At 53.1% G+C, this 25,535-nt stretch overlaps 6 protein-coding genes and 1 pseudogene across 6 annotated transcripts; 3 read left to right on the forward strand and 4 right to left on the reverse strand.

Annotated features, from left to right (window-relative positions):
- Positions 1-1,511: 1,511 nt before the first annotated feature.
- LOC104058529 (feather beta keratin) lies at positions 1,512-2,720 on the reverse strand. The gene is made up of 2 exons (XM_054088405.1): positions 2,598-2,720; positions 1,512-2,274 (listed from the first exon to the last, which is right to left on the reverse strand). Exons 1-2 carry the CDS (start codon positions 2,718-2,720, stop codon positions 1,939-1,941), a joined length of 459 nt encoding a protein of 152 aa, XP_053944380.1. The 3' UTR covers positions 1,512-1,938.
- Positions 2,721-4,065: 1,345 nt separating this feature from the next.
- On the forward strand, positions 4,066-6,455 carry LOC128854485 (feather beta keratin-like; annotated as a pseudogene).
- A 1,411-nt stretch (positions 6,456-7,866) lies between these two features.
- Positions 7,867-9,996, reverse strand: LOC128854486 (feather beta keratin-like). The gene is made up of 3 exons (XM_054088045.1): positions 9,978-9,996; positions 9,003-9,208; positions 7,867-8,636 (listed from the first exon to the last, which is right to left on the reverse strand). The coding sequence occupies exons 1-3, from the start codon at positions 9,994-9,996 to the stop codon at positions 8,301-8,303; spliced, it is 561 nt and encodes a 186-aa protein (XP_053944020.1). The 3' UTR covers positions 7,867-8,300.
- A 310-nt stretch (positions 9,997-10,306) lies between these two features.
- LOC128854487 (feather beta keratin-like) lies at positions 10,307-11,277 on the forward strand. The gene is made up of 2 exons (XM_054088047.1): positions 10,307-10,489; positions 10,867-11,277. The coding sequence occupies exons 1-2, from the start codon at positions 10,307-10,309 to the stop codon at positions 11,200-11,202; spliced, it is 519 nt and encodes a 172-aa protein (XP_053944022.1). The 3' UTR covers positions 11,203-11,277.
- A 2,358-nt stretch (positions 11,278-13,635) lies between these two features.
- LOC128854565 (feather keratin 1-like) lies at positions 13,636-14,399 on the reverse strand. Its single transcript, XM_054088539.1, has one exon. It carries the CDS (start codon positions 14,380-14,382, stop codon positions 14,068-14,070), a length of 315 nt encoding a protein of 104 aa, XP_053944514.1. The 5' UTR covers positions 14,383-14,399; the 3' UTR covers positions 13,636-14,067.
- Positions 14,400-16,655: 2,256 nt separating this feature from the next.
- LOC128854488 (feather keratin 1-like) lies at positions 16,656-19,103 on the reverse strand. The gene is made up of 3 exons (XM_054088048.1): positions 19,085-19,103; positions 17,809-18,014; positions 16,656-17,442 (listed from the first exon to the last, which is right to left on the reverse strand). The coding sequence occupies exons 1-3, from the start codon at positions 19,101-19,103 to the stop codon at positions 17,107-17,109; spliced, it is 561 nt and encodes a 186-aa protein (XP_053944023.1). The 3' UTR covers positions 16,656-17,106.
- A 295-nt stretch (positions 19,104-19,398) lies between these two features.
- On the forward strand, positions 19,399-20,389 carry LOC128854611 (feather beta keratin-like). Its single transcript, XM_054088666.1, has 2 exons — positions 19,399-19,596; positions 19,974-20,389. Exons 1-2 carry the CDS (start codon positions 19,402-19,404, stop codon positions 20,307-20,309), a joined length of 531 nt encoding a protein of 176 aa, XP_053944641.1. The 5' UTR covers positions 19,399-19,401; the 3' UTR covers positions 20,310-20,389.
- The last annotated feature ends 5,146 nt before the right edge of the window (positions 20,390-25,535 follow it).

Below are 25,535 nucleotides of genomic sequence, written 5' to 3' on the forward strand. Positions count from 1 at the left end.
CCTGCTCTAAGAGGTCCAAGTCTTTTTTCTGCTGAGACTGGACATGGAGCTCCGCTGGAGTCTCCCGAAGGTGCACTATAAGTAGAGAATTGCCTCACTCGATGCGCTGGCCATGCTATTTCAGTGCAGCGCAGTTCACGGTTGACTTTCTGGGTTTTACACTGGGCTTGGTTGAAGTTGCTCAGTCTAACATGGGACCGTTTCTCAGGCCTGCTATTATCCTTCTGGATTGCATCCCTTCTCTCAGGCGTATCAGCTGCACCCTCAGCTTGGTGTCACGCACAGACTCGCTGAGGGTGTGCTCAATCCCTCTCTCTGCACTGGCAGCAAAGGAAGTGGATGAGCAATCACCGGGGAGGGGACACAAGCCGGACAGGCTACCTGAATCAAGCAAAGGTCTATTCTACATCACAGAATATCACCCTCAGCAATGAATTGTGATTTGTCTTTCCAAAGTAGCTGCTCTTTGTTTACTGACTGGACATGGCTCTGCTGTTGTGAGGAGGAGGTGGATTGCTTTGCATCTCTTGGGGTTTTTTGCCTTTTGTCCTTCCCTTCACAGTCCCAATCTCCAACAAAGCATATTTTGTAGTCTTGCCCTTAAACTTCTCCCTCCACCACACTGGGACACAAGATTGAGAAATCAGCTGGTGAGTGCTGAATGCTGATAAATGGACCACACAGGTTTGGGAGGCAGGAAGACACTCGGGGAAGGAGAGGCAGCGGGTGCAGGTTGAGTGTCTCCAAGAACTGGCCACGAGTTCTCCAGAGCTGGGTGGGTTTACAGACCTGCTACAGCACCCAGCTGGGTGAGATGACACGCGTCCACCCTGACACCCCAATGGCAGCTGTCTTGGGAACAGCCAGCCCTGTCTCCACACTCATCCTTCAGCCCCAGACATGCAGCAGCTCAAAAGCAGGGACAGGGAAAGGGGCTTTGGCAGAAACCTCACCCACAGAGGTCCAACTGCCAGCACTGCCCCTGGAAACTTACGGCTGTCATTAGCAGCCAGCGAGAGATTAGAAGAGCAAAGCCAGGAGATGGATGGGACAAGAGATCCCACTGTGCTCAGCATTTTCCTCACATCGTCAAGAAAAAGGGTGAGTTCTGGGCCACAGTGGAAGAGCAACCTTGACCGAGTCATGGGTGTTCATAAGAGAGGGGCCATGAAAGTGAAGGGTCTTGAGCACTTGGCAGTGCAGGAGAGGCTGAAGCTTGCTGAGCTTTAAGACAATGTCTTGAAGAGACACCTAAAATCAGTTTTGGAGTAGCTCTGGTCATTTAAAAGCCTCCGATCATTCTGTGTAGCCCAGAAAAGCAGAGAATTCAGAAACCTCAGGGTAACCAACTTGAGGCATGGACGTACACTCAAAGCAAACGTGTGCTCATGGCCACTGCACAGCCATGGCCAACAACCCCCTCCCATAACACCCCAAGCAACATCTCCCTCCCTGGACATGTTGAGAGAAAATTGGGAGAGAAAACACGGAGACAGAAGCACTGCCTGGGATGCATCAGAACTTTAATAAGTCAAGACAGGGGGAAACAATTTCAACTTGAGTAGCAATCCCTGTGCCGGGAGAACTGAGGGAAGAAAGGAGACTTCCCCTCCAGGCTATGGAGCAGAGATGTCACCAGGTGTCCATCTGCCTGCCCCACAGAGGGAGCAGGGCCAGCAGGTCCTCCCTAGGCTGGCTTGGTGGGGCTCAAAGCACAGGGGAGCACATAAGAACAAGGACACGGGAGGGAAAGGAGAGAGTGGCAGAGGGGAAAGGCAGTCATGGGCCGTGCTTTGTGAGAGCCCAGGCTCACCCTGTCCTTTTGCAAGGGGTGCTGGGGTTGCTCAGTTCCTCTCAAAGCAACAAGCCCATGCTCCATCTCCAGGGTGTGATCATGGGTGTCTGTTGCATTCTTCCCCAGAGCCATGGTCAGCAGCTTTAGCAGGGGAAGCATCTCCTGCCACAGTAGCGGCCACCGAAGCCAGACAAGCCGGAGAGGCCGAAGCCCCCAGAGTTGATGGGCACTCCCGCATCACTGAGGATGCTGCCAACAGCAGCGCCGGTGGAGGATCCGACGGCGGTGTTCTGAGGGAAGGAGCTGAGGATGGGTCCAGGCAGGGTCACCACCACCGGGGAGGGCTGGATGACAACCCTGGAGTCCTGGCACTGCCTGAAACAGGGCTCATTGCAGCTGTTGGCCAGTGGGGTCGGGCCGCAGGGCTGGCAGGGCAGGCAGGTGTTGTAGCAGGACATGGCTTGGGGCTGGAGATGCACCTGGGGGAGAAGCAGGGACAAACAGAGAAAGAGGGGTGGGAGAGGAATGGTTTGTTACCTCATCATGAGGGAAACCCTTTCCATCAGCCCAAAAGAGACCCACCAACTTCAAACAAGCCCAGCAAGGTCCCCACAGAGCTCACTGCTGAGTTGGCATCACAGTCCATCCCCGGTCTCTCTCCTCACAAGAATTTCTGCCCCTTCCCTCTGTCATGGCCAGCAGCTCCAAGAGCCACCGTAAGACAAAGGGACCACTACGGGCTTAGAAATCCCAGGGAAGGAAGAGCAGGAAATGAGAAGAGGACAAAGGGCTTCGAACTCACCTTGTTCCTGAGGAGAAGGAGGCAAGAAGAGTGGATGAGAGAGTGAGGAGAAGGGCCTGCTTTTATACTGCTCCTGCACCGCCCCAGGCCCACACTCACTGCACGCAGGCAGTCATTTTCCATCAGTCACCCTCACAACAAAACAGCCTCCCTGGTGGCACAGGTTGGCTTTTGGTGTTCATCAACGGTGCCGTTCCATTTCCTCATTTCTGAGATGACCACTAGGTCACGGAGGATCCTTTCAAGTACTGCAATGAGAGGAGCAACAATGTCCCAGTCAGGAACACGTCAGCACAGGCAGAAGATGTGCCCCCAAGGGCTGCAGGAGTCCTGTGCAGACATCGGACGTGGCGGTGGGGAAATCTGGTGAGGTTGTTTCCAGCTCCCTTTGCAGGAAGGTGCACATTTCTTCCCACCAAGTGAGGCCTCTCCTGGGTGCCCCAAGACTCCTGTGCCTGAGGATGTGCCACAAGGCCGAGCTGAGGGCAATGGCCGTTGGGTCTGCCAGGAGCTGTGGACTTGGGCACAGCCCAGTGCTTGAGGATGGGTTTCCTTGGGGAGACACGGAGCTGCCCTGTCTGGAGGGGAATTCAGCCCTGTGCAACCCACGGGTCTGTGGTCAGCACGTACTCCTGGCTTGGCCTCATTCCAAAAGGGTGACTGACAAACAACCCAAAATGAGAGGGAGACTCAGCAGGGGTTGGGAGAGACTGTCCCAGGAATCTTGCCTACTGAAGGCATTTTCTTTCCCTGCTGGATTGCCTCCCATCTGCCTTTGTGTCTGCAGGGCAGGGAAGTTCATCACCTCCTTGATGTGGTCTGAGGGCATCCCCTTGCTGAGCATCCTCAGATGTGTGGCACTGCAGGGTCCTGGCAGGCCTTGCTTCTTTAGAGCTTGTGGAAGGTTCTTTACCCCGCCAAAGGTGTTGGGTTTTATTCCAGGCAGAGGAATCCTCTGGCACATGGGAAAGGGGCATGCTATAGCCCTAATGCTGGGAGAGGACACATGGCCTGCAACTCAGAGGTGGAGATGTTTTCTGCTGTCCTTTCTTTCACTGCACGGAGCATTCAGGAGAGCTCCTCAACACAGCCTGGTCTCTTTGTGCAGGAAGATGAGGTCCGTGCGTCCAATGCCTTCCACTGGCCAAGTCTTTCCCCAAGGCTGATTCTGCCCCTGTGGGCTGATCGATCACAGCAGTTTCAAGACCTCAGCATACTTCAGTCCTCAGGCATTAGTGCTGCAATAGGCTCTTTCTTTAAAGCACAACATCTCTCTGCCATAGTGATCCTCTCCTGCCTCTGCAATTGTGTGGTATCTGCAGACTCGTTCAAGGTGCGATACCTCCCACCCTGGAGGTTGTCTGAATGGCAGAGAAACTCTGCTGACCCCACTCAGAACACGTGTTGTCCCTGTGAGAGAGTGGGTCCAGGTGCAAACTACACATCAAGCCCTGGCAGACCACCGGCCATGCCAGATCTCAATACCTCCGCTGCCCTCTTTCCAAGCCTCTGTGTCATCAGTAAGGACTGTCAGAGCAGATAACATCCAATGTCTTGTTTAGGTGAGATCATCAACTTTCGCTGCACGAAAACTTCTCCTAACCCTCCAGTGCAAGGCACACCATCAAAGAAGATGGTGAGCTCGGTCAGGCCTGCTTTCCCCTCCGTAAATCCATGACTCGTCTCAATCACCTTCTTGTCCTCTTATCTTGAGAAACAACTGCCAGGATGATTTGCTCCATCACATTCCTTGAAGGATTTTTGCAGACAGGAGGATCATTTGGTTTCTTTCCTTGCTCAGATGCATTCCCTGACTGCGGACACTTTCAAATGGAGTTGACAGTGATCTTGCAGCGACACCAACCAACTCCCTTGGGTGCATGGCATCACGATGCCTGCACTCTCATGGACCTCCTATTGCAGGGTTGTTTGCAAACAATCAGACATCACTGCCCCAAAGCCGAAGTACTCTGCCTACACAATACTCCTCCTCCATGTAGGAAGCACCTTCTGCCCATAGGGAAATGATTGTAATTGAGAAGTCCTTGAGACTCTCATCCTGGCACATGAAAGGAACCTGCATTGCACACTAAGCATGTCAGAAATGGGGAAATGGAATGGCAGCATTAATGGACACCAAAACCCAACCTGTCTCATCAGGGAGGCTGTATGCTGTGCAGGTGACTCTGCTGGAAAATTACTGCCTGCGTGCAGTGAGTGTGGGCCTGGGGCAGTGCAGGAGCAGTATAAAAGTAAGCCCTTCTCCTCACTCTCTCATTCACTCCTGTCGCCTCCACTTCCCTTGGAAGAAGGTGAGTCTGAAACCCTGTCCCCTCCTTCTTCTTTTCCTCTTCCTCCTCTGCCTCCACTGGATTTCTAAGCACATTCCTGCCCCTTTCATCCTATGCCTGGATTTGGGGATATTTTTCATGAGAGAGGGAGGGGGCAGAAGGTCTGGGACAGTCAGAGTATGTGGCTGGGCTGAGGTGTCTCCTCAGCTGTGGGTACTTTTGGATCTGCCTGGGCTTGGATCTCCTTCTCAGGGTTCCTTTGAGATGAGGGGAGGTTAAGTTAGTGGGTCTCCCGACACAACCAAAAGCTCCCTTCTCCACCTCATCTTTTGTCTCTCTCGTAGTGGTCTGACAGTGGCTGCTCTTCACCCATTTCCCCAGCTCACTGCTCTGCTTCCTCCTGACCTCTCTCCAGGTGCATCTCCAGCCCCAAGCCATGTCCTGCTACAACACGTGCCTGCCCTGCCAGCCCTGCGGCCCGACCCCACTGGCCAACAGCTGCAATGAGCCCTGTACCCTGCAGTGCCAGGACTCCAGGGTTGTCATCCAGCCCTCTCCCGTGGTGGTCACCCTGCCCGGACCCATCCTCAGCTCCTTCCCACAGAACACTGCCGTTGGATCCTCCACCGGCGCTGCTGTTGGCAGCATCCTCAGTGATGCGGGAGTGCCCATCAACTCCGGGGGCTTTGGACTCTCCGGCTTGTCCGGCTTCGGTGGCCGCTACTGTGGCACCAGGTGCCTCCCCTGCTAAAGCCACTGCCTGCACTGAGGTCTCCACTTGTGTCGGCCTCGTTTCCCTCCTTTGACTCATTAAAGTTCTGATGCATCCCAGCCTGCGCTACTGTCTCATCCTTTCCCTGCAGGTGCTCTCCCAGGATGTCCAGAGAAGGTGATGTCACTCAGAGATGTTTCTGGGAGGAGGTCGTTAGGGATGCTTCTGTCACTGATTGTCAACACAAGCTTCTGCTGATTATGCCAAGTCTTGACTGGATTGATCTTCTCATTCAGGAATTTGTCTGTCTTTTTCCAGTTCGGATGGCATTTCCCGATACCATTCAGTAACAACCATCCACTTCATTGAGAACAGATTTTATTTTCCTTCAGAAAACTCAACATGGTGACAAAGTAGTAAGGAGGGAATGTGCTATTGACATGATATAAGCACTGTCTACCCAGGAGAGGCTGGAGAACTCGTTCTGATCATAGCATTGTTCAAGACGGGAACACAGAGATGTGGCTGACTTAGCATAGAACCACATTAACATCAAATCATAGAGTGAGGTGGATTGCAAGAGACTTTCAAATATCCTCTGTTTCAACTCTCTGGCCATGGGCAGGGAGAGCTGTCACTGCATCATGTTATACAAAGTCCCATCATACGTGACCTTGGAAATATATAAAGATGGGACATCCCAGCATTCTCCATGAAACGTTTTGCAGTGTCTGACCACCTTCATCATCATAGATGTCTTCCCTATGTCCAGTCCACATCTACCCCTTTGTTGTCCAAAACTGTTGCTCCTCATCCCATCAATAGAGACATTGATAAAAGGTCCCTCCCAGCCTTTCCTGCCAGCTCTGACCAGGCTGCAAAGATGTCTGCCCTGAGCCTTCCTTTCTCCAGGCTGAAAGACCCCAATGCTCTTCCCGTACTTTGTAGGATGGGTGATTCATCCGTCCTTCCCTGGATCTGCTCTAAGAGGTCCAAGTCTTTCTTGTGCTGGGGCTGGACACGGAACTCCAAGGGAGTCTCTCAAAGGTACACTACAAGCAGGGAATTGCCCCTCTCAACCTGCTGGCCACGCTATTTCAGTGCAGTGCAGTTTCTGGTTGGCTTTCTGGCTGTTACCCTGGGCTTGGTTGAAGTTGCTGAGACTAACATGGGACCATTTCTCAGGCCTGCTACGATCCCTCTGGATTGCATCCACTCTCTCAGGCGTATCAGCTGCACCCTCAGCTTGGTGTCACACACAGACTCACTGAGGGTGTGCTCAATCCCTCTCTCTCTGTCCTCGAGGAAGGTCTTGAGCAGTACTGGTCCAAGTATGGACCCTGGAAGGATGCCACCGATTGCCAGTTTCCTTTTCAGCCTTGAGCTGTTGACTGTACCTCTTTCAATGCCACCAAAGTGTTCCTGGGTACCTGCCACTTACAGGTGAGCGAGACAACCATGAATTCTCACAGCCTCTGTCCATCAGGCCCAGCTTCTCCTCAGTAGTTGCTGTTGAAGCATCTGGGCTCTGACAAGTCCAGATCTCTCTTTCCACTGTGCGTCCCCTGCTGTGGAGGAAAGGGATGGGCAAGCACCAGGGAGGAGACCCAAGCAGGACGAGTACCTGTATCCACCAAAGTTTGACCAGGAGCTCTCCAGAGCAGTGCTGTGACCAGCACCAAAGACTGCCAAGAGCCTTGCAGCCCAGGAAGGAGAGCTGCTGAGCTGCTGCAGGACATAGTGAGGTGAGATGACACGCGTCCACCCTGACACCCCAATGGCAGCCGGTTTGGGAGCAGCCAGACCTGTCTCCCCACTCATCGTTCAGCCCCAGACATGCAGCAGCCCAAAAGCAGGGACAGGGAAAGGGGCTTTGGCAGGAACCTCACCCACAGAGGTCCAACTGCCAGCTCTGCCCCTGGAAACTTACGGCTGTCATCAGCAGCCAGTGAGAGATTAGAAGAGCAAAGCCAGGAGATGGATGGGAGCAGAGATCCCACTGTGCTCAGCATTTTCCTCACATCATCAAGAAAAAGGTCATTTAAAAGCCTCCGATCATTCTGTGTAGCCCAGAAACGCAGAGAATTCAGAAACCTCAGGGTCACCCACCTGAGACGTGGATGTACACTCAAAGCAAGCATGTGATCATGGCCACTGCACAGCCATGGCCAACAACCCCCTCTAAGAACAACCTCAAGCAATATCTCCCTCCCTGGACATGTTGAGAGAAAATCGGGAGAGAAAACACGGAGACAGAAGCACTGCCTGGGATGCATCAGAAATTTAATGAGTCAAGACAGGGGAAACAATTTCAACTTGAGTAGCAATCCCTGTGCTGACAGAGCTGAGGGAAGAAAGGAGACTTCCCCCAGAGGCTGTAGGGCAGAGATGTCACCAGGTGTCCATCTGCCTGCCCCACAGAGGGAGCAGGGCCAGCAGGTCCTCCCTAGGCTGGATTGGTGGGGCTCACAGCCCAGGGGAGCACAAGAGAACAAGGACACGGGAGGGAAAGGAGAGAGTGGCAGAGGGGAAAGGCAGTCATGGGCCGTGCTTTGTGAGAGCCCAGGCTCTCCCTGTCCTTTTGTAAGGAGTGCTGGGGTTGCTCAGCCCCTCTCAAAGCAACAAGCCCATGCTCCATCTCCAGGGTGTGATCATATTGGGTGTCTGTTGCATTCTTCCCCAGAGCCATGGTCAGCACCTTTAGCAGGGGAAGCATCTCCTGCCACAGTAGCGGCCACCGAAGCCAGACAAGCCAGAGAGGCCAAAGCCCCCGGAGTTGATGGGCACTCCCGCATCACTGAGGATGCTGCCAACAGCAGCACCGGTGGAGGATCCCACGGCGGTGTTCTGTGGGAAGGAGCTGAGGATGGGTCCAGGCAGGGTCACCACCACGGGAGAGGGCTGGATGACAACCCTGGAGTCCTGGCACTGCAGGGTACAGGGCTCATTGCAGCTGTTGGCCAGTGGGGTCGGGCCGCAGGGCTGGCAGGGCAGGCAGGTGTTGTAGCAGGACATGGCTTGGGGCTGGAGATGCACCTGGGAGACAAACAGGGGAAAAAGGGCATGAGGGGTGAGTGAAGAACAGCCTGTAATCCCACCTGGAAAGAGCCATGACAGGCTGAGTGGGAGATGAGAACTTTAGTTGTTGTACGGAGACTCAAGTTTTCTTCTTCCCTTAACGCAAAAGTTCCCCAACAAAAGGGAAAACCTCAAGGAGAGTCTCTCCAAGCCCAGTGCTCACTTCAGCCAAGCCCCAGCCCATCTCCATGTCACAGGTTTTGCTCTCTTCCCTCTCTCATGATAAGGAGTCCCTTCATCCATCGTAGGACAAAAGAGTGGAAGTGCACTGAGAAATCCTGAGGAGGAAGAGGTGGAGGAAGACAGATAGTGCTTCACACTCACCTTGTTCCCGAGGAGATGGAGGCAAGAGGAGTGTATGAGAGAGTGAGGAGAAGGCCCTGCTTTTATACTGCTCCTGCACCGCCCCAGGCCCACACTCACTGCATGCAGGCAATAATTTTCCAGCAGAGTCACCTCCACAAAAGAACAGCCTCCCTGATGGCACAGGTTACCTTTTGGGACATGGAGGTGCCCTTGCCGGAGGGGAACTCAGCTCAGTGTTGTCATGAGTTTGCAGCCAGTGCACACTCCTGCCTTGGCCTCGCCCCAAAAGCCTGACACGAGGCAAACCCCAAAGGAGAGCGTGATTCACCACAGGTGGGGAGAGTCTTTCCCAGGAATCTTGTCGACTAAAGGCACTGCCTTGTCCTCCCGGGATGAGTCCCAGTTCCCTCCATGTCTGCAGGGCAGGCTTGTGCTTCACCTCCCTGGTGTCACCTGAGAGCTGCTTTTGTACTCTCTGTCCCTCTAATTACATCCACTTTCCGAGCATCCCCAGGCACAGGACACTGCAGGGTCCGGGCATCCTCACTTGTTGGGGAAATGCAGGAAGATTCCTTCCCTCTGCAGCGGTGCTGGGTTCTTTTCCAGGCTGGGCAGGCTGTTCGTGTATAGGAAGGGAGGTGCACTGAAGCCTTAGTGCCTGGGACCAGATGGTCCTGCATGGGACCCAAGGATGAGTCCCAGCTGGCAGGAAGATGTCTTCTGCTCCCCTTTCAGTCCCTGCACACAGCATTCAGGAGAGCTCCTCCCTGCAACCCAAACTCTGACCAAGGAGAGGAGGGGCGTGTTCTTTTTAGGGTCAGCTGTGCCTCCCCCATCTTTTGCCCATGACACAATCTCTGGTACCTTGAGGCTGGACGGGAGCCCTGGAGATCCTTGAGTGCCACTCTCCTGCCCAAAGCAGAGTCAGACTTGAGAGGATGCTGAGGGCCAAGCCCTGTCAGGTCCTCACTGCCCACAAGTTAGAAAACCCACCACCTGTCTGGACAGCCATAGCCCCTCTTGACCACCCTCACACTATCAAAGTCTTTCCCATGTTTTTGTGGAATTTCCCACATATCAGCATGTGTCAATCACCTCCTGTCCTTTCACTGGCTAGGAGTCCCCCTCATTGCTAAGAACATGTCCCGGCGCCCTCTCCCCTCCAGGGTTCACAGCCCCATCTCTTGGAGCCCCGCCTGCCTCAGGGTCTCAGTGATGTGTTTCAGAGTGGGAAGTTCTGGGGACTCTCATCCCGGCACATGAAAGAAGACTGCATTGCAGACCAAGCATGTCAGAAACGAGGAAATGAAATAACAGCGTTGATGGACACAAACCACAACCTGTGCCACCAAGGAGGCTATTTTGTTTTGGAGGTGACTCTGCTGGAAAATTACCACCTGCATGCAATGAGTGGTGGCCTGGGGCAGTGCAGGAGCAGTATAAAAGCAGGTACATCTCCTCACTCTCTCATCCACTCCTCTTGCCTCCATCCCCTTGGGAACAAGGTGAGTGCGATGCTCTGTCTCTTCCATCTCTTCTTCCTCCACTGGATTTCTGAACGTGTTCCTGCCCCTTTTGTCCTGTGCTTGAGTTTGGGGATGTTTGTCATGGCAGAGGGAGAGGGCAGAAGATGTTGGAAGGAGAAAGGTGGTGTCTGGTTGAGGTGTCTCTTGTCTTATGGGTACTGTCTGATCTGCCTGGGCTTTGCCTTCTTGTCAGGGCTCTCTTAAGATGAGGGGGAGATGAAGCCAGTGGGACTCCCGACACAATGGAAAGCTCCCTTCTCCACCTCATCTTTTGTCTCTCTCATAGTGGTCTGACAGTGGCTGCTTTTCACCCATTTCCCCAGCTCACTGCTCTGCTTCCCTTGACCTCTGTCCAGGTGCATCTCCAGCCCCAAGCCATGTCCTGCTACAACACCTGCCTGCCCTGCCAGCCCTGCGGCCCGACCCCACTGGCCAACAGCTGCAATGAGCCCTGTACCCTGCAGTGCCAGGACTCCAGGGTTGTCATCCAGCCCTCCCCGGTGGTGGTGACCCTGCCTGGACCCATCCTCACCTCCTTCCCACAGAACACCGCCGTGGGAAACTCCACCGGCGCTGCTGTTGGCAGCATCCTCAGTGATGCGGGAGTGCCCATCAACTCCGGGGGCTTTGGACTCTCCGGCTTGTCCGGATTCGGCGGCCGCTACTGTGGCACCAGGTGCCTCCCCTGCTAAACCTGCTGCCTGCAGTGAGATCTCCACTCGCATCGGCCTCCTTTCCCTCCTTTGACTCAATAAAGTTCTGATGCATCCCAGCCTGTGCTACTGTCTCATCCTTTCCCCTGCAGCTCCTCTCCCAGGATGTCCAGAGAAGGTGATGTCACTCAGAGATGTTTCTGGGAGGAGGTCCTTAGGGATGCTTCTGTCAGTGATTGTCAACACAAGCTTGTGTAGATCACTCCGGATCGTGTACGGAGTGATCTTCTCATTCCTGAAATTGTCTGCCTTTTTCATTCGGGATGGGAATTCCCGATGTCCCTCAATGACAACCATCCACTTCATTGGGCACAGATTTTATTTTCCTTCAGAAAACTCAACATGGTGACACAAGTCATTATGGGGGAATGAGGGATTGACAGGACACAGGCATTGCCTTCCCAGGAGAGGACGGAGAAGGTGTCCTGACCATGGCATTTTCCAAGGGAGGAACACAGCGCAGTAGCTGCCTTAGTGTAGAACCACATTGTCCTTAAATCATAGAGTGGGGTGGATTGTAAGAGACTTTCAAAGATCCTCTCTTCCAAGTCTCTGGCCATGGGCAAGGAGATATGTCACCGCTTCACATTTCACAAATTTCCATCACACCTTGAACACATCCAAAGATACCATCATTCTTCAGGACACCTTTTCCAGTGTCAGACTTTATTCTGCATCATAAATTTCTTCCTTAAGTGCAATCCACATTGTGGTCCAAAACTGTTGCTCCTCATCCCATCAATACAGGCCTTGACAAAAGGTCCCTCCCACTCTTTCTTATCAGCTCTGAACAGGCTGAAGTTATGTCTCCCCTGAGCTTTCCTCTCTCCAGGCTGAAAGACCCCAATGCCCTTCTCCTACTTTGCTGCATGGGTGATTCATCCGTCCTTCCCTGGACCTGCTCTAAGAGGTCCAAGTCTTTCTTCTGCTGAGACTGGACATGGAGCTCCGCTGGAGCCTCCCGAAGGTGCACTATAAGTAGAGAATTGCCTCACTCGATGCGCTGGCCATGCTATTTCAGTGCAGCGCAGTTCATGGTTGACTTTCTGGGTTTTACACTGGGCTTGGTTGAAGTTGCTCAGTCTAATATGGGACCTTCTCTCAGGGCCTGCTATGATCCTTCTGGATTGCATCCCTTCTCTCAGGCGTATCAGCTGCACCCTCAGCTTGGTGTCACGCACAGACTCGCTGAGGGTGTGCTCAATCCCTCTCTCTGCACTGGCAGCAAAGGAAGTGGATGAGCAATCACCGGGGAGGGGACACAAGCCGGACAGGCTACCTGAATCAAGCAAAGGCATATTCTATGTCACAGAATATCACCCTCAGCAATGAATTGTGATTTGTCTTTCCAAAGTAGCTGCTCTTTGTTTACTGACTGGACATGGCTCTGCTGTTGTGAGGAGGAGGTGGATTGCTTTGCATCTCTTGTTTTTTTTTGCCTTTTGTCCTTCCCTTCACAGTCCCAATCTCCAGCAAAGCATATTTTGTAGTCTTGCCCTTAAACCTCTTCCTCCACCACACTGGGACACAAGATTGAGAAATCAGCTGGTGAGTGCTGTATCCTGATAAATGGACCACACAGGTTTGGGAGGCAGGAAGACACTCGGGGAAGGAGAGGCAGCGGGTGCAGGTTGAGTGTCTCCAAGAACTGGCCACGAGTTCTCCAGAGCTGGGTGGCTTTACAGACCTGCTACAGCACCCAGCTGGGTGAGATGACACGCGTCCACCCTGACACCCCAATGGCAGCCGGCTTGGGAACAGCCAGCCCTGTCTCCACACTCATCCTTCAGCCCCAGACATGCAGCAGCTCAAAAGCAGGGACAGGGAAAGGAGCTTTGGCAGGAACCTCACCCACAGAGGTCCAACTGCCAGCCCTGCCCCTGGAAACTTACGGCTGTCATTAGCAGACAGTGAGAGATTAGAAGAGCAAAGCCAGGAGAGAAGATGGATGGGAGCAGAGATCCCACTGTGCTCAGCATTTTCCTCACATCATCAAGAAAAAGGGTGACTTCTGGGCCACAGTGGAAGAACAACCTTGACCAAGACATGGGTGTTCATAAGAGAAGGGCCATGAAAGTGAAGGGTCTTGAGCACTTGGCAGTGCAGGAGAGGCTGAAGCTTGCTGAGCTTTAAGACAATGTCTTGAAGAGACACCTAAAATCAGTTTTGGAGTAGCTCTGGTCATTTGAAAGCCTCCGATCATTCTGTGTAGCCCAGAAAAGCAGAGAATTCAGAAACCTCAGGGTAACCAACTTGAGGCATGGACATACACTCAAAGCAAGCATGTGCTCATGGCCACTGCACAGCCATGGCCAACAACCCCCTCCCAGAACACCCCAAGCAACATCTCCCTCCCTGGACATGTTGAGAGAAAATTGGGAGAGAAAACAAGGAGACAGAAGCACTGCCTGGGATGCATCAGAACTTTAATGAGTCAAGACAGGGGGAAACAATTTCAACTTGAGTAGCAATACCTGTGCCGGGAGAGCTGAGGGAAGAAAGGAGACTTCCCCTCCAGGCTATGGAGCAGAGATGTCACCAGGTGTCCATCTGCCTGCCCCACAGAGGCAGTAGGGCCAGCAGGTCCTCCCTAGGCCGGCTTGGTGGGGCTCAAAGCACAGGGGAGCACATAAGAACAAGGACACGGGAGGGAAAGGAGAGAGTGGCAGAGGGGAAAGGCACTCATGGGTCCTGCTTTGTGAGAGCCCAGGCTCTCCCTGTCCTTTTGTAAGGAGTGCTGGGGTTGCTCAGTTCCTCTCAAAGCAACAAGCCCATGCTCCATCTCCAGGGTGTGATCATATTGGGTGTCTGTTGCATTCTTCCCCAGAGCCATGGTCAGCAGCTTTAGCAGGGGAAGCATCTCCTGCCACAGTAGCCTCTGCCGAAGCCAGACAAGCCGGAGAGGCCGAAGCCCCCAGAGTTGATGGGCACTCCCGCATCACTGAGGATGCTGCCAACAGCAGCACCGGTGGAGTTTCCCACAGCGGTGTTCTGTGGGAAGGAGCTGAGGATGGGTCCGGGCAGGGTGACCACCACGGGAGAGGGCTGGATGACAACTCTGGAGTCCTGGCACTGCAGGGTACAGGGCTCATTGCAGCTGTTGGCCAGTGGGGTCGGACCGCAGGGCTGGCAGGGCAGGCAGGTGTTGTAGCAGGACATGGCTTGGGGCTGGAGATGCACCTGGGAGACAAACAGGGGAAAAAGGTGCCTCCCCTGCTAAAGCCACTGCCTGCAGTGAGGTCTCCACTCGTATCGGCCTCGTTTCCCTCCTTTGGCTCAATAAAGTTCTGATGCATCCCAGCCTGCGCTACTGTCTCATCCTTTCCCCTGCAGCTCCTCTCCCAGGATGTCCAGAGAAGGTGATGTCACTCAGAGATGTTTCTGGGAGGAGGTTGTTAGGGATGCTTCTGTCACTGATTGTCAACACAAGCTTCTGCTGATTATGCCAAGTCTTGACTGGATTGATCTTCTCATTCAGGAATTTGTCTGTCTTTTTCCAGTTCGGATGGCATTTCCCGATACCATTCAGTAACAACCATCCACTTCATTGAGAACAGATTTTATTTTCCTTCAGAAAACTCAACATGGTGACAAAGTAGTAAGGAGGGAATGTGCTATTGACATGATATAAGCACTGTCTACCCAGGAGAGGCTGGAGAACTCGTTCTGATCATAGCATTGTTCAAGACGGGAACACAGAGATGTGGCTGACTTAGCATAGAACCACATTAACATCAAATCATAGAGTGAGGTGGATTGCAAGAGACTTTCAAAGATCCTCTGTTTCAACTCTCTGGCCATGGGCAGGGAGAGCTGTCACTGCATCATGTTATACAAAGTCCCATCATACGTGACCTTGGAAATATATAAAGATGGGACATCCCAGCATTCTCCATGAAACGTTTTGCAGTGTCTGACCACCTTCATCATCATAGATGTCTTCCCTATGTCCAGTCCACATCTACCCCTTTGTTGTCCAAAACTGTTGCTCCTCATCCCATCAATAGAGACATTGATAAAAGGTCCCTCCCAGCCTTTCTTGCCAGCTCTGACCAGGCTGCAAAGATGTCTGCCCTGAGCCTTCCTTTCTCCAGGCTGAAAGACCCCAATGCTCTTCCCGTACTTTGTAGGATGGGTGATTCATCCGTCCTTCACTGGATCTGCTCTAAGAGGTCCAAGTCTTTCTTGTGCTGGGGCTGGACACGGAACTCCAAGGGAGTCTCTCAAAGGTACACTACAAGCAGGGAATTGCCCCTCTCAACCTGCTGGCCACGCTATTTCAGTGCAGTGCAGTTTCTGGTTGGCTTTCTGGCTGTTACACTGGGCTTGGTTGAAGTTGCTGAGACTAACATGGGACCATTTCTCAGGCCTGCTACGATCCCTCTGGATTGCATCCACTCTCTCAGGCGTATCAGCTGCACCCTCAGCTTGGTGTCACGCACAGACTCACTGAGGGTGTGCTCAATCCCTCTCTCTCTGTCCTCGAGGAAGGTCTTGAGCAGTACTGGTCCAAGTATGGACCCTGGAAGGATGCCACCGATTGCCAGTTTCCTTTTCAGCCTTGAGCTGTTGACTGTACCTCTTTCAATGCCACCAAAGTGTTCCTGGGTACCTGCCACTTACAGGTGAGCGAGACAACCATGAATTCTCACAGCCTCTGTCCATCAGGCCCAGCTTCTCCTCAGTAGTTGCTGTTGAAGCATCTGGGCTCTGACAAGTCCAGATCTCTCTTTCCACTGTGCGTCCCCTGCTGTGGAGGAAAGGGATGGGCAAGCACCAGGGAGGAGACCCAAGCAGGACGAGTACCTGTATCCACCAAAGTTTGACCAGGAGCTCTCCAGAGCAGTGCAGTGACCAGCACCAAAGACTGCCAAGAGCCTTGCAGCCCAGGAAGGAGAGCTGCTGAGCTGCTGCAGGACATAGTGAGGTGAGATGACACGCGTCCACCCTGACACCCCAATGGCAGCTGGTTTGGGAGCAGCCAGCCCTGTCTCCCCACTCATCGTTCAGCCCCAGACATGCAGCAGCCCAAAAGCAGGGACAGGGAAAGGGGCTTTTGCAGGAACCTCACCCACAGAGGTTCAACTGCCAGCACTGCCCCTGGAAACTTACGGCTGTCATCAGCAGCCAGTGAGAGATTAGAAGAGCAAAGCCAGGAGATGGATGGGAGCAGAGATCCCACTGTGCTCAGCATTTTCCTCACATCATCAAGAAAAAGGTCATTTAAAAGCCTCCGATCATTCTGTGTAGCCCAGAAAAGCAGAGAATTCAGAAAGCTAAGGGTCACCCACCTGAGACGTGGATGTACACTCAAAGCAAGCATGTGATCATGGCCACTGCACAGCCATGGCCAACAACCCCCTCTAAGAACAACCTCAAGCAACATCTCCCTCCCTGGACATGTTGAGAGAAAATCGGGAGAGAAAACACGGAGACAGAAGCGCTGCCTGGGATGCATCAGAACTTTAATGAGTCAAGACAGGGGAAACAATTTCAACTTGAGTAGCAATCCCTGTGCCGGGAGAGCTGAGGGAAGAAAGGAGACTTCCCCCAGAGGATGTAGGGCAGAGATGTCACCAGGTGTCCATCTGCCTGCCCCACAGAGGGAGCAGGGCCAGCAGGTCCTCCCTAGGCTGGATTGGTGGGGCTCACAGCCCAGGGGAGCACAAGAGAATAAGGACACGGGAGGGAAAGGAGAGAGTGGCAGAGGGGAAAGGCAGTCATGGGCCGTGCTTTGTGAGAGCCCAGGCTCTACCTGTCGTTTTCTAAGGAGTGCTGGGGTTTCTCAGCCCCTCTCAAAGCAACAAGCCCATGCTCCATCTAAAGTGTGGAACATCATATTTCGTGTCCATGGGGACTTCCCCGGGGCCACAGTCATCAGCTTTAGCAGGGGAAGCATCTCCTGCCACAGTAGCCTCTGCCGAAGCCAGACAAGCCGGAGAGTCCAAAGCCCCCGGAGTTGATGGGCACTCCCGCATCACTGAGGATGCTGCCAACAGCAGCGCCGGTGGAGGATCCCACGGCGGTGTTCTGTGGGAAGGAGCTGAGGATGGGTCCGGGCAGGGTCACCACCACCGGGGAGGGCTGGATGACAACCCTGGAGTCCTGGCACTGCAGGGTACAGGGCTCATTGCAGCTGTTGGCCAGTGGGGTCGGGCCGCAGGGCTGGCAGGGCAGGCACGCGTTGTAGCAGGACATGGCTTGGGGCTGGAGATGCACCTGGGAGACAAACAGGGGAAAAAGGGCATGAGGGGTGAGTGAAGAGCAGCCTGTAATCCCACCTGGAAAGAGCCATGACAGGCTGAGCGGGAGATGAGAACTTTAGTTGTTGTACAGAGACTCAAGTTTTCTTCTTCCCTTAAAGCAAAAGTTCCCCAACAAAAGGGAAAACCTCAAGGAGAGTCTCTCCAAGCCCAGTGCTCATTTCAGCCAAGCCCCAGCCCATCTCCATGTCACAGGTTTTGCTCTCTTCCCTCTCTCATGATAAGGAGTCCCTTCATCCATCATAGGACAAAAGGGTGGAAGTGCACTGAGAAATCCTGAGGAGGAAGAGGTGGAGGAAGACAGATAGTGCTTCACACTCACCTTGTTCCCGAGGAGATGGAGGCAAGAGGAGTGTATGAGAGAGTGAGGAGAAGGCCCTGCTTTTATACTGCTCCTGCACCACCCCAGGCCCACACTCACTGCATGCAGGCAATAATTTTCCAGTAGAGTCACCTCCACAAAAGAACAGCCTCCCTGATGGCACAGGTTACCTTTTGGGACATGGAGGTGCCCTTGCCGGAGGGGAACTCAGCTCAGTGTTGTCATGAGTTTGCAGCCAGTGCACACTCCTGCCTTGGCCTCGCCCCAAAAGCCTGACACGACGCAAACCCCAAAGAAGAGCGTGATTCACCACAGGTGGGGAGAGTCTTTCCCAGGAATCTTGTCGACTAAAGGCACTGCCTTGTCCTCCCGGGATGAGTCCCAGTTCCCTCCATGTCTGCAGGGCAGGCTTGTGCTTCACCTCCCTGGTGTCACCTGAGAGCTGCTTTTGTACTCTCTGTCCCTCTAATTACATCCACTTTCCGAGCATCCCCAGGCACAGGACACTGCAGGGTCCGGGCATCCTCACTTGTTGGGGAAATGCAGGAAGGTTCCTTCCCTTTGCAGCGGTGCTGGGTTCTTTTCCAGGCTGGGCAGGCTATTCGTGTATAGGAAGGGAGGTGCACTGAAGCCTTAGTGCCTGGGACCAGATGGTCCTGCATGGGACCCAAGGATGAGTCCCAGCTGCCAGGAAGGTGTCTTCTGCTCCCCTTTCAGTTCCTGCACACAGCATTCAGGAGAGCTCCTCCCTGCAACCCAAACTCTTTGACCAGGGAGAGGAGGCCCAAGTGTCCATTCCCTTCCAACCTCCACGGCCCTCCTTGTTTCCCTCTGTGTTGTTCTGGACCCTTCTTGCTCTTGGGCCATGAAGTGCCTCAGGTGCTGCCAGCTCTGCTGAGCTCTGTTGCACTGCACATCCGCCTCCATGGCATCCAACCTCCCAGCTGCGTAACGAGGCTGGAGTCAGCGTGCCTGGAGCCCAGGGGCTGTGCTCTGTTACTCGCATCCCTTCTCTCCTCCGGTCTTGAACTCCAGTGTTTCTCAGGTGTGACAGCCATGGCTGCCCTTCATTGCAGCCCTCCCTACCTGTTCTTTTTAGGGTCAGCTGTGCCTTCCCCGTCTTTTGCCCATGACACAATCTCTGGTACCTTGAGGCTGGAAGGGAGACCTGGAGATCCTTGAGTGCCACTCTCCTGCCCAAAGCAGAGTCAGACTTGAGAGGATGCTGAGGGCCAAGCCCTGTCAGGTTCTCATACCCACAACCTAGAAATCCCACCATCTGCCTGGACAGCCATAGCCCCTCTTGACCACCTTCATACTAACAAAGTCATTCCCATGTTTTTGTGGAATTTCCCACATATCAGCATGTGTCAATCACCTCCTGTCCTTTCACTGGCTAGGAGTCCCCCTCATTGCTAAAAACATGTCCCGGCGCCTTCTCCCCTCCAGGGTTCACAGCCCCATCACTTGGAGCCCCTCCTGCCTCAGGGTCTCAGTGATGTGTTTCAGAGTGGGAAATTCTGAGGACTCTCATCCCGGCACATGAAAGGAGACTGCATTGCAGACCAAGCATGTCAGAAACGAGGAAATGAAATGACAGCGTTGATGGACACAAACCACAACCTGTGCCACCAGGGAGGCTGTTTTGTTTTGGAGGTGACTCTGCTGGAAAATTACCACCTGCATGCAATGAGTGGTGGCCTGGGGCGGTACAGGAGCAGTATAAAAGCAGGTACATCTCCTCACTCTCTCATCCACTGCTCTTGCCTCCATCTCTTTGGGAACAAGGTGAGTGCGATGCTCTGTCTCTTCCATCTCTTCTTCCTCCACTGGAATTCTGAAAATGTTCCTGCCCCTTTTGTCCTGTGCTTGAGTTTGGGGATGTTTGTCATGGCAGAGGGAGAGGGCAGAAGATGTTGGAAGGAGAAAGGTGGTGTCTGGTTGAGGTGTCTCTTGTCTTATGGGTACTGTCTGATCTGCCTGGGCTTTGCCTTCTTGTCAGGGCTCTCTTAAGATGAGGGGGAGGTGAAGCCAGTTGGACTCCCGACACAACCAAAAGCTCCCTTCTCCAGCTAATCTTCTGTCTCTCTCATAGTGGTCTGACAGTGGCTGCTCTTCACCCATTTCCCCAGCTCACTGCTCTGCTTCCCTTGACCTCTGTCCAGGTGCATCTCCAGCCCCAAGCCATGTCCTGCTACAACACCTGCCTGCCCTGCCAGCCCTGCGGCCCGACCCCACTGGCCAACAGCTGCAATGAGCCCTGTACCCTGCAGTGCCAGGACTCCAGGGTTGTCATCCAGCCCTCTCCCGTGGTGGTGACCCTGCCCGGACCCATCCTCACCTCCTTCCCACAGAACACCGCCGTGGGAAACTCCACCGGTGCTGCTGTTGGCAGCATCCTCAGTGATGCGGGAGTGCCCATCAACTCTGGGGGCTTTGGACTCTCCGGCTTGTCCGGCTTCGGTGGCCGCTACTGTGGCACCAGGTGCCTTCCCTGCTAAAGCTGCTGCCTGCAGTGAGATCTCCATTTGCATCGGCCTCGTTTCCCTCCTTTGACTCAATAAAGTTCTGACGCATCCTAGCTTGCACTGCTGTCTCATCCTTTCCCCTGTAGGTGCTCTCCCAGGATGTCCAGAGAAGGAGATGTAACTCAGGGGTGGTTCTGGGAAGAGATTGATAGGGATGGATTTGTCATGTTTGTCAACACAAGCTTTCATAGATTATGCCAAGTCGTGCGTGGACTGAACTTCTCATTCCTAAAATTGTCTGCCTTTTTCATTTGGGATGGGATATCCCGATGTCCTTCAATGACAACCATCCACTTCATTGGGCACAGATTTTATTTTCAGAAAACTCAACATGGTGACACAAATCATCAGGAGGGAATGTGGCATTGACATGATGTAGGCACTGCCTTCCCAGGAGAGGCCGGAGAACCCATCCCAACTATAGCATTGTCCACGGGATGAATAGAAGGCAGTGGCTGTCTTAGCATAGAACCACATTGTCATCGAATCATAGAGTGAGGTGGATTGCAAGAGACTTTCAAAGATCCTCTGTTCCAACTCTCTGGCCATGGGCAGGGAGAGCTGTCACTGCTTCACGTTTTACAAAGTTCCATCACACCTGACCTTGGAGATTTATAATGATGGGCCATCCTGGCATTCTCCAGGAAACGTTTTGCAGTGTCTGACCACCTTCATCATCATAAATGTCTTCGTTATGTCTAGTCCACATCGACCCCTTTGTGGTCCAAAACTGTTTCTCCTCGTCCCATCAATACAGGTCTTGATAAATAGCCACTCCCAATCTTTCTTGCCAGCTCTGACCAGGCTGCAATGATGTCTCCCCTGAACCTTTCTTTCTCCAGGGTGAAAGACCCCAATGCCCTTCCCGTACTTTGTAGAATGGATGATTCATCCATCCTTCCCTGGACCTGCTCTAAGAGGTCCAAGTCTTTCTTGTGCTGGGCTGGACATGGAGTTCCATGGGAGTGTCTTGAAGGTACACTGTAAGTACAGACTTGCTTCCCCTGACCTATGGCCACGCTATTTCAGTGCAGACCAGTTTATGGTCGGCTTTCTGGCAGTTATACTGGGCTTGGTTGAAGTTGCTCAGTCTAACATGGGACCATCTCTCAGGCCTGCTACGATCCCTCTGGATTGCATCCCTTCTCTCAGGCGTATCAGCTGCACCCTCAGCTTGGTGTCACGCACAGACTCACTGAGGGTGTGCTCAATCTCTCTCTCTCTGTCCTTGAGGAAGGTGTTGAGCAGTACTGGTCCAAGTATGGACCCTGGAAGGACACCACCAATCACTAGTTTCCTCTTCAGCCTTGAGTTGTTGACTGTACCTCTTTCAATGCCATCAAATTGTCTCTGGCTACCCGTCACTTACAGGTGAGTGAGACAACTATGGATTCTCAGAGCCCCTGTCCATCAGGCCCAGCTTCTCCTCAGGCGTTGCTGCTGAAGCATCTGGGCTGTGACAAGTCCACCTCTCTCTCCACTGTGTATCCCCTCCTGTGGAGGAAAGGGATGGGCAAGCAGCAGGGTGGGGATGACACACGAGCAGGACGGGTACCTGACTCTACCAAAGGTCTATTCTGTGTCACAGAATATCACACTCAGCAATGAACTGTGAGTTGTCTTTCCAAAGTAGCTGCTCTTTGTTTACTGGCTCTGCTGTTGTGGGGAGGAGGTGAATTGCTTTGCATGTCCTGGGTTTTCTTTTGTCTTTTGTCCCTTCACTCTCCCAATCTCCACCCAAGGATTTTTTGTAGTCTTGCCCTTAAACATGTCCCTCCACCACAGTGGGACACAAGATAGAGCAATGAACTGATGAGTGGTCTGTGCTGATAAATGGACCACACAGGTTTAGGAGGCGGAGAGACACTCAGGGAAGGAGAGGCAGTGGGTGGAGGCTGAGTGTCTGCAAGTGCTGGCGAGGAACAGGGTGGGTTTACAGACCTGATGCAGCACACAGCTGGGTGAGATGACACGTGTCCACCCCAAGCCTCGAGTGGCCCCTGGCTTGGCAGCAGCCATCCCTGTCTCCCCGCACATCCTTCAGCCCCTGACAAGCAGCAGCCCAAAGGCAGGGTGAGGGAAGGGGGCTTTTGCAGGAACCTCACCCACAGAGGTGCAACTGCCAGCTCTGGTCCTGGAAACCAAGGGCTGTCATCAAAAGTGTGGGCAAGACGAGAAGAGCAAAGCCAGGAGATAGATGGGAGCGAGGATCCCACTGTGCTCAGCATTTTCCTTACATCATCAAGAAAAAGGGTGAGTTCTGGGCTGTAGTGGAAGAACAACCGAGTCATAGGTGTTCACAGGATATCGGCCAGTAAAGTGAGGGGTCTCAAGCACTTGGCGGGGCAGGAGAGGCTGAAGCTTGCCGAGCTTTGAGAAGACCATTTTCTTGCAGAGACTTCTAAATTCATGTTTGGATTAGCTCTGTTCATTTAAAAGTCTCCAATCATTCTGTCTGCATCAGAAATGCAGAGAATTCAGAAAGTGGAGTCACCCACCTGGTGCGTAGATGAGTACACTCAGAGCAAGCATGTGTGTCCATGACCACTGCACAGCCATGACCAACAACCCCCTCCCAGAACAACCCCAAGCAACATCTCTGTCCCTGGACATGTTGGGACAACATCTGCAGAGAAAACACAGAGACAGAAGCACTGGCTGGGATGCATCAGAACTTTAATGAGTCAAGACAGGGGGAAACAATTTCAATTTGATTAGCGATCCTTGCGTAGGGAGAACTAGGGAAAGAAAGGCGAATTCACCTCAGGGCTGTGGCAGAGATGCCACCGGGTGTCCATCTGTCTGTCCCACAGAGGCAGTAGGGCCACAGGTCCTCCCTAGACTGCCTTGATGGGGCTCACAGCCCAGGGGAGCGCAAGAAAACAAGGACATGGGAGGGAACGGAGAGAATGGCAGAGGGGAAAGACAGGCACGGACCATGCTTTTTGAGAGCCCAGGCTGGCCCTGTCCTGTTACAAGGGGTGGTGGGGTTGCTCAGCTCCTCTCAAAGCTACAAACTGATGCCCCGTCCCAAATGTGGGACCATACTGAGTGTCCATGGGGACCTTCCCCAGAGCCATGGTCAGCATCTTTAGCAGGGGAAGCACCTCCTGCCACAGTAGCCTCTGCCGAAGCCGGACTGCCACTGCCTGCAGTGAGGTCTCCACTCGCATCGGCCTCCTTTCCCTCCTTTGACTCAATAAAGATCTGATGCATCCCAGCCTGCGCTACTGTCTCATCCTTTCCCCTGCAGGTCCTCTCCCAGGATGTCCAGAGAAGGTGATGTCACTCAGAGATGTTTCTGGGAGGAGGTCCTTAGGGATGCTTCTGTCAGTGATTGTCAACACAAGCTTGGGTAGATTATGCCGGGTCGTGCATGGAGTGATCTTCTCATTCCTGAAATTGTCTGCCTTTTTCATTCGGGATGGGATTTCCCGATGTCTCTCAATGACAACCATCCACTTCATTGAGCACAGATTTTATTTTCCTTCAGAAAACTCAACATGGTGACACAAGTCATTATGGAGGAATGAGGGACTGACAGGACACAGGCATTGCCTTCCCAGGAGAGGACTGAGAAGGTGTCCTGACCATGGCATTTTCCAAGGGAGGAACACAGCGCAGTAGCTGCCTTAGTGTAGAACCACATTGTCCTTAAATCATAGAGTGAGGTGGATTGTAAGAGACTTTCAAAGATCCTCTCTTCCAAGTCTCTGGCCATGGGCAAGGAGATATGTCACCGCTTCACATTTCACAAATTTCCCTCACACCTTGAACACATCCAAAGATACCATCATTCTTCAGGACACCTTTTCCAGCGTCAGACTTTATTCAGCATCATAAATTTCTTCCTTAAGTGCAATCCACATTGTGGTCCAAAACTGTTGCTCCTCGTCCCATCAATACAGGCCTTGATAAAAGGTCCCTGCCACTCTTTCTTATCAGCTCTGCTTAGGCTGCAATGATGTCTCCCCTGAGCTTTCCTCTCTCCAGGCTGAAAGACCCCAATGCCCTTCTCCTACTTTGCTGCATGGGTGATTCATCCGTCCTTCCCTGGACCGCTCTAAGAGGTCCAAGTCTTTCTTCTGCTGAGACTGGACATGGAGCTCCGCTGGAGCATCTCGAAGGTGCACTATAGGTAGAGAATTGCCTCACTCGATGCGCTGGCCACGCTATTTCAGTGCAGCGCAGTTCATGGTTGACTTTCTGGGTTTTACACTGGGCTTGGTTGAAGTTGCTCAGTCTAACATGGGACCATTTCTCAGGCCTGCTATGATCCTTCTGGATTGCATCCCTTCTCTCAGGCGTATCAGCTGCACCCTCAGCTTGGTGTCACACACAGACTCGCTGAGGGTGTGCTCAATCCCTCTCTCTGCACTGGCAGCAAAGGAAGTGGATGAGCAATCACCGGGGAGGGGACACAAGCCGGACAGGCTACCTGAATCAAGCAAAGGTCTATTCTACATCACAGAATATCACCCTCAGCAATGAATTGTGATTTGTCTTTCCAAAGTAGCTGCTCTTTGTTTACTGACTGGACATGGCTCTGCTGTTATGAGGAGGAGGTGGATTGCTTTGCATCTCTTGGGTTTTTTTGCCTTTTGTCCTTCCCTTCACAGTCCCAATCTCCAACAAAGCATATTTTGTAGTCTTGCCCTTAAACTTCTCCCTCCACCACACTGGGACGCAAGATTGAGAAATCAGCTGGTGAGTGCTGAATGCTGATAAATGGACCACACAGGTTTGGGAGGCAGGAAGACACTCGGGGAAGGAGAGGCAGCGGGTGCAGGTTGAGTGTCTCCAAGAACTGGCCACGAGTTCTCCAGAGCTGGGTGGCTTTACAGACCTGCTACAGCACCCAGCTGGGTGAGATGACACGCGTCCACCCTGACACCCCAATGGCAGCCGGCTTGGGAACAGCCAGCCCTGTCTCCACACTCATCCTTCAGCCCCAGACATGCAGCAGCCCAAAAGCAGGGAGAGGGAAAGGAGCTTTGGCAGGAACCTCACCAACAGAGGTCCAACTGCCAGCACTGCCCCTGGAAACTTACGGCTGTCATTAGCAGACAGTGAGAAATTAGAAGAGCAAAGCCAGGAGAGAAGATGGATGGGAGCAGAGATCCCACTGTGCTCAGCATTTTCCTCACATCATCAAGAAAAAGGGTGACTTCTGGGCCACAGTGGAAGAACAACCTTGAC

Source organism: Cuculus canorus, chromosome 25 (genome assembly GCF_017976375.1).
Source record: "Cuculus canorus isolate bCucCan1 chromosome 25, bCucCan1.pri, whole genome shotgun sequence".
Taxonomy (NCBI): domain Eukaryota; kingdom Metazoa; phylum Chordata; class Aves; order Cuculiformes; family Cuculidae; genus Cuculus; species Cuculus canorus.

Excerpts from the sequence above, each read along its gene's own strand:
- LOC128854611 (XM_054088666.1), top strand. The coding sequence starts at position 19,402 with ATGACAGCGTTGATGGACACAAACCACAACCTGTGCCACCAGGGAGGC. Across the intron at positions 19,597-19,973 it reads TCCATCTCTTTGGGAACAAG|GTGCATCTCCAGCCCCAAGC; the intron begins GTGAGTGCGATG and ends ACCTCTGTCCAG.
- LOC128854488 (XM_054088048.1), bottom strand. Across the intron at positions 17,443-17,808 it reads TCCATCTCCTCGGGAACAAG|GTGCATCTCCAGCCCCAAGC; the intron begins GTGAGTGTGAAG and ends TTTGTCTCCCAG.
- LOC128854565 (XM_054088539.1), bottom strand. The coding sequence starts at position 14,382 with ATGTCCTGCTACAACACCTGCCTGCCCTGCCAGCCCTGCGGTCCGACC.
- LOC104058529 (XM_054088405.1), bottom strand. The coding sequence starts at position 2,720 with ATGGAAAATGACTGCCTGCGTGCAGTGAGTGTGGGCCTGGGGCGGTGC. Across the intron at positions 2,275-2,597 it reads TCCTTCTCCTCAGGAACAAG|GTGCATCTCCAGCCCCAAGC; the intron begins GTGAGTTCGAAG and ends CTTCTCCCCCAG.
- LOC128854486 (XM_054088045.1), bottom strand. Across the intron at positions 8,637-9,002 it reads TCCATCTCCTCGGGAACAAG|GTGCATCTCCAGCCCCAAGC; the intron begins GTGAGTGTGAAG and ends TTTGTCTCCCAG.
- LOC128854487 (XM_054088047.1), top strand. The coding sequence starts at position 10,307 with ATGGACACAAACCACAACCTGTGCCACCAAGGAGGCTATTTTGTTTTG. Across the intron at positions 10,490-10,866 it reads TCCATCCCCTTGGGAACAAG|GTGCATCTCCAGCCCCAAGC; the intron begins GTGAGTGCGATG and ends ACCTCTGTCCAG.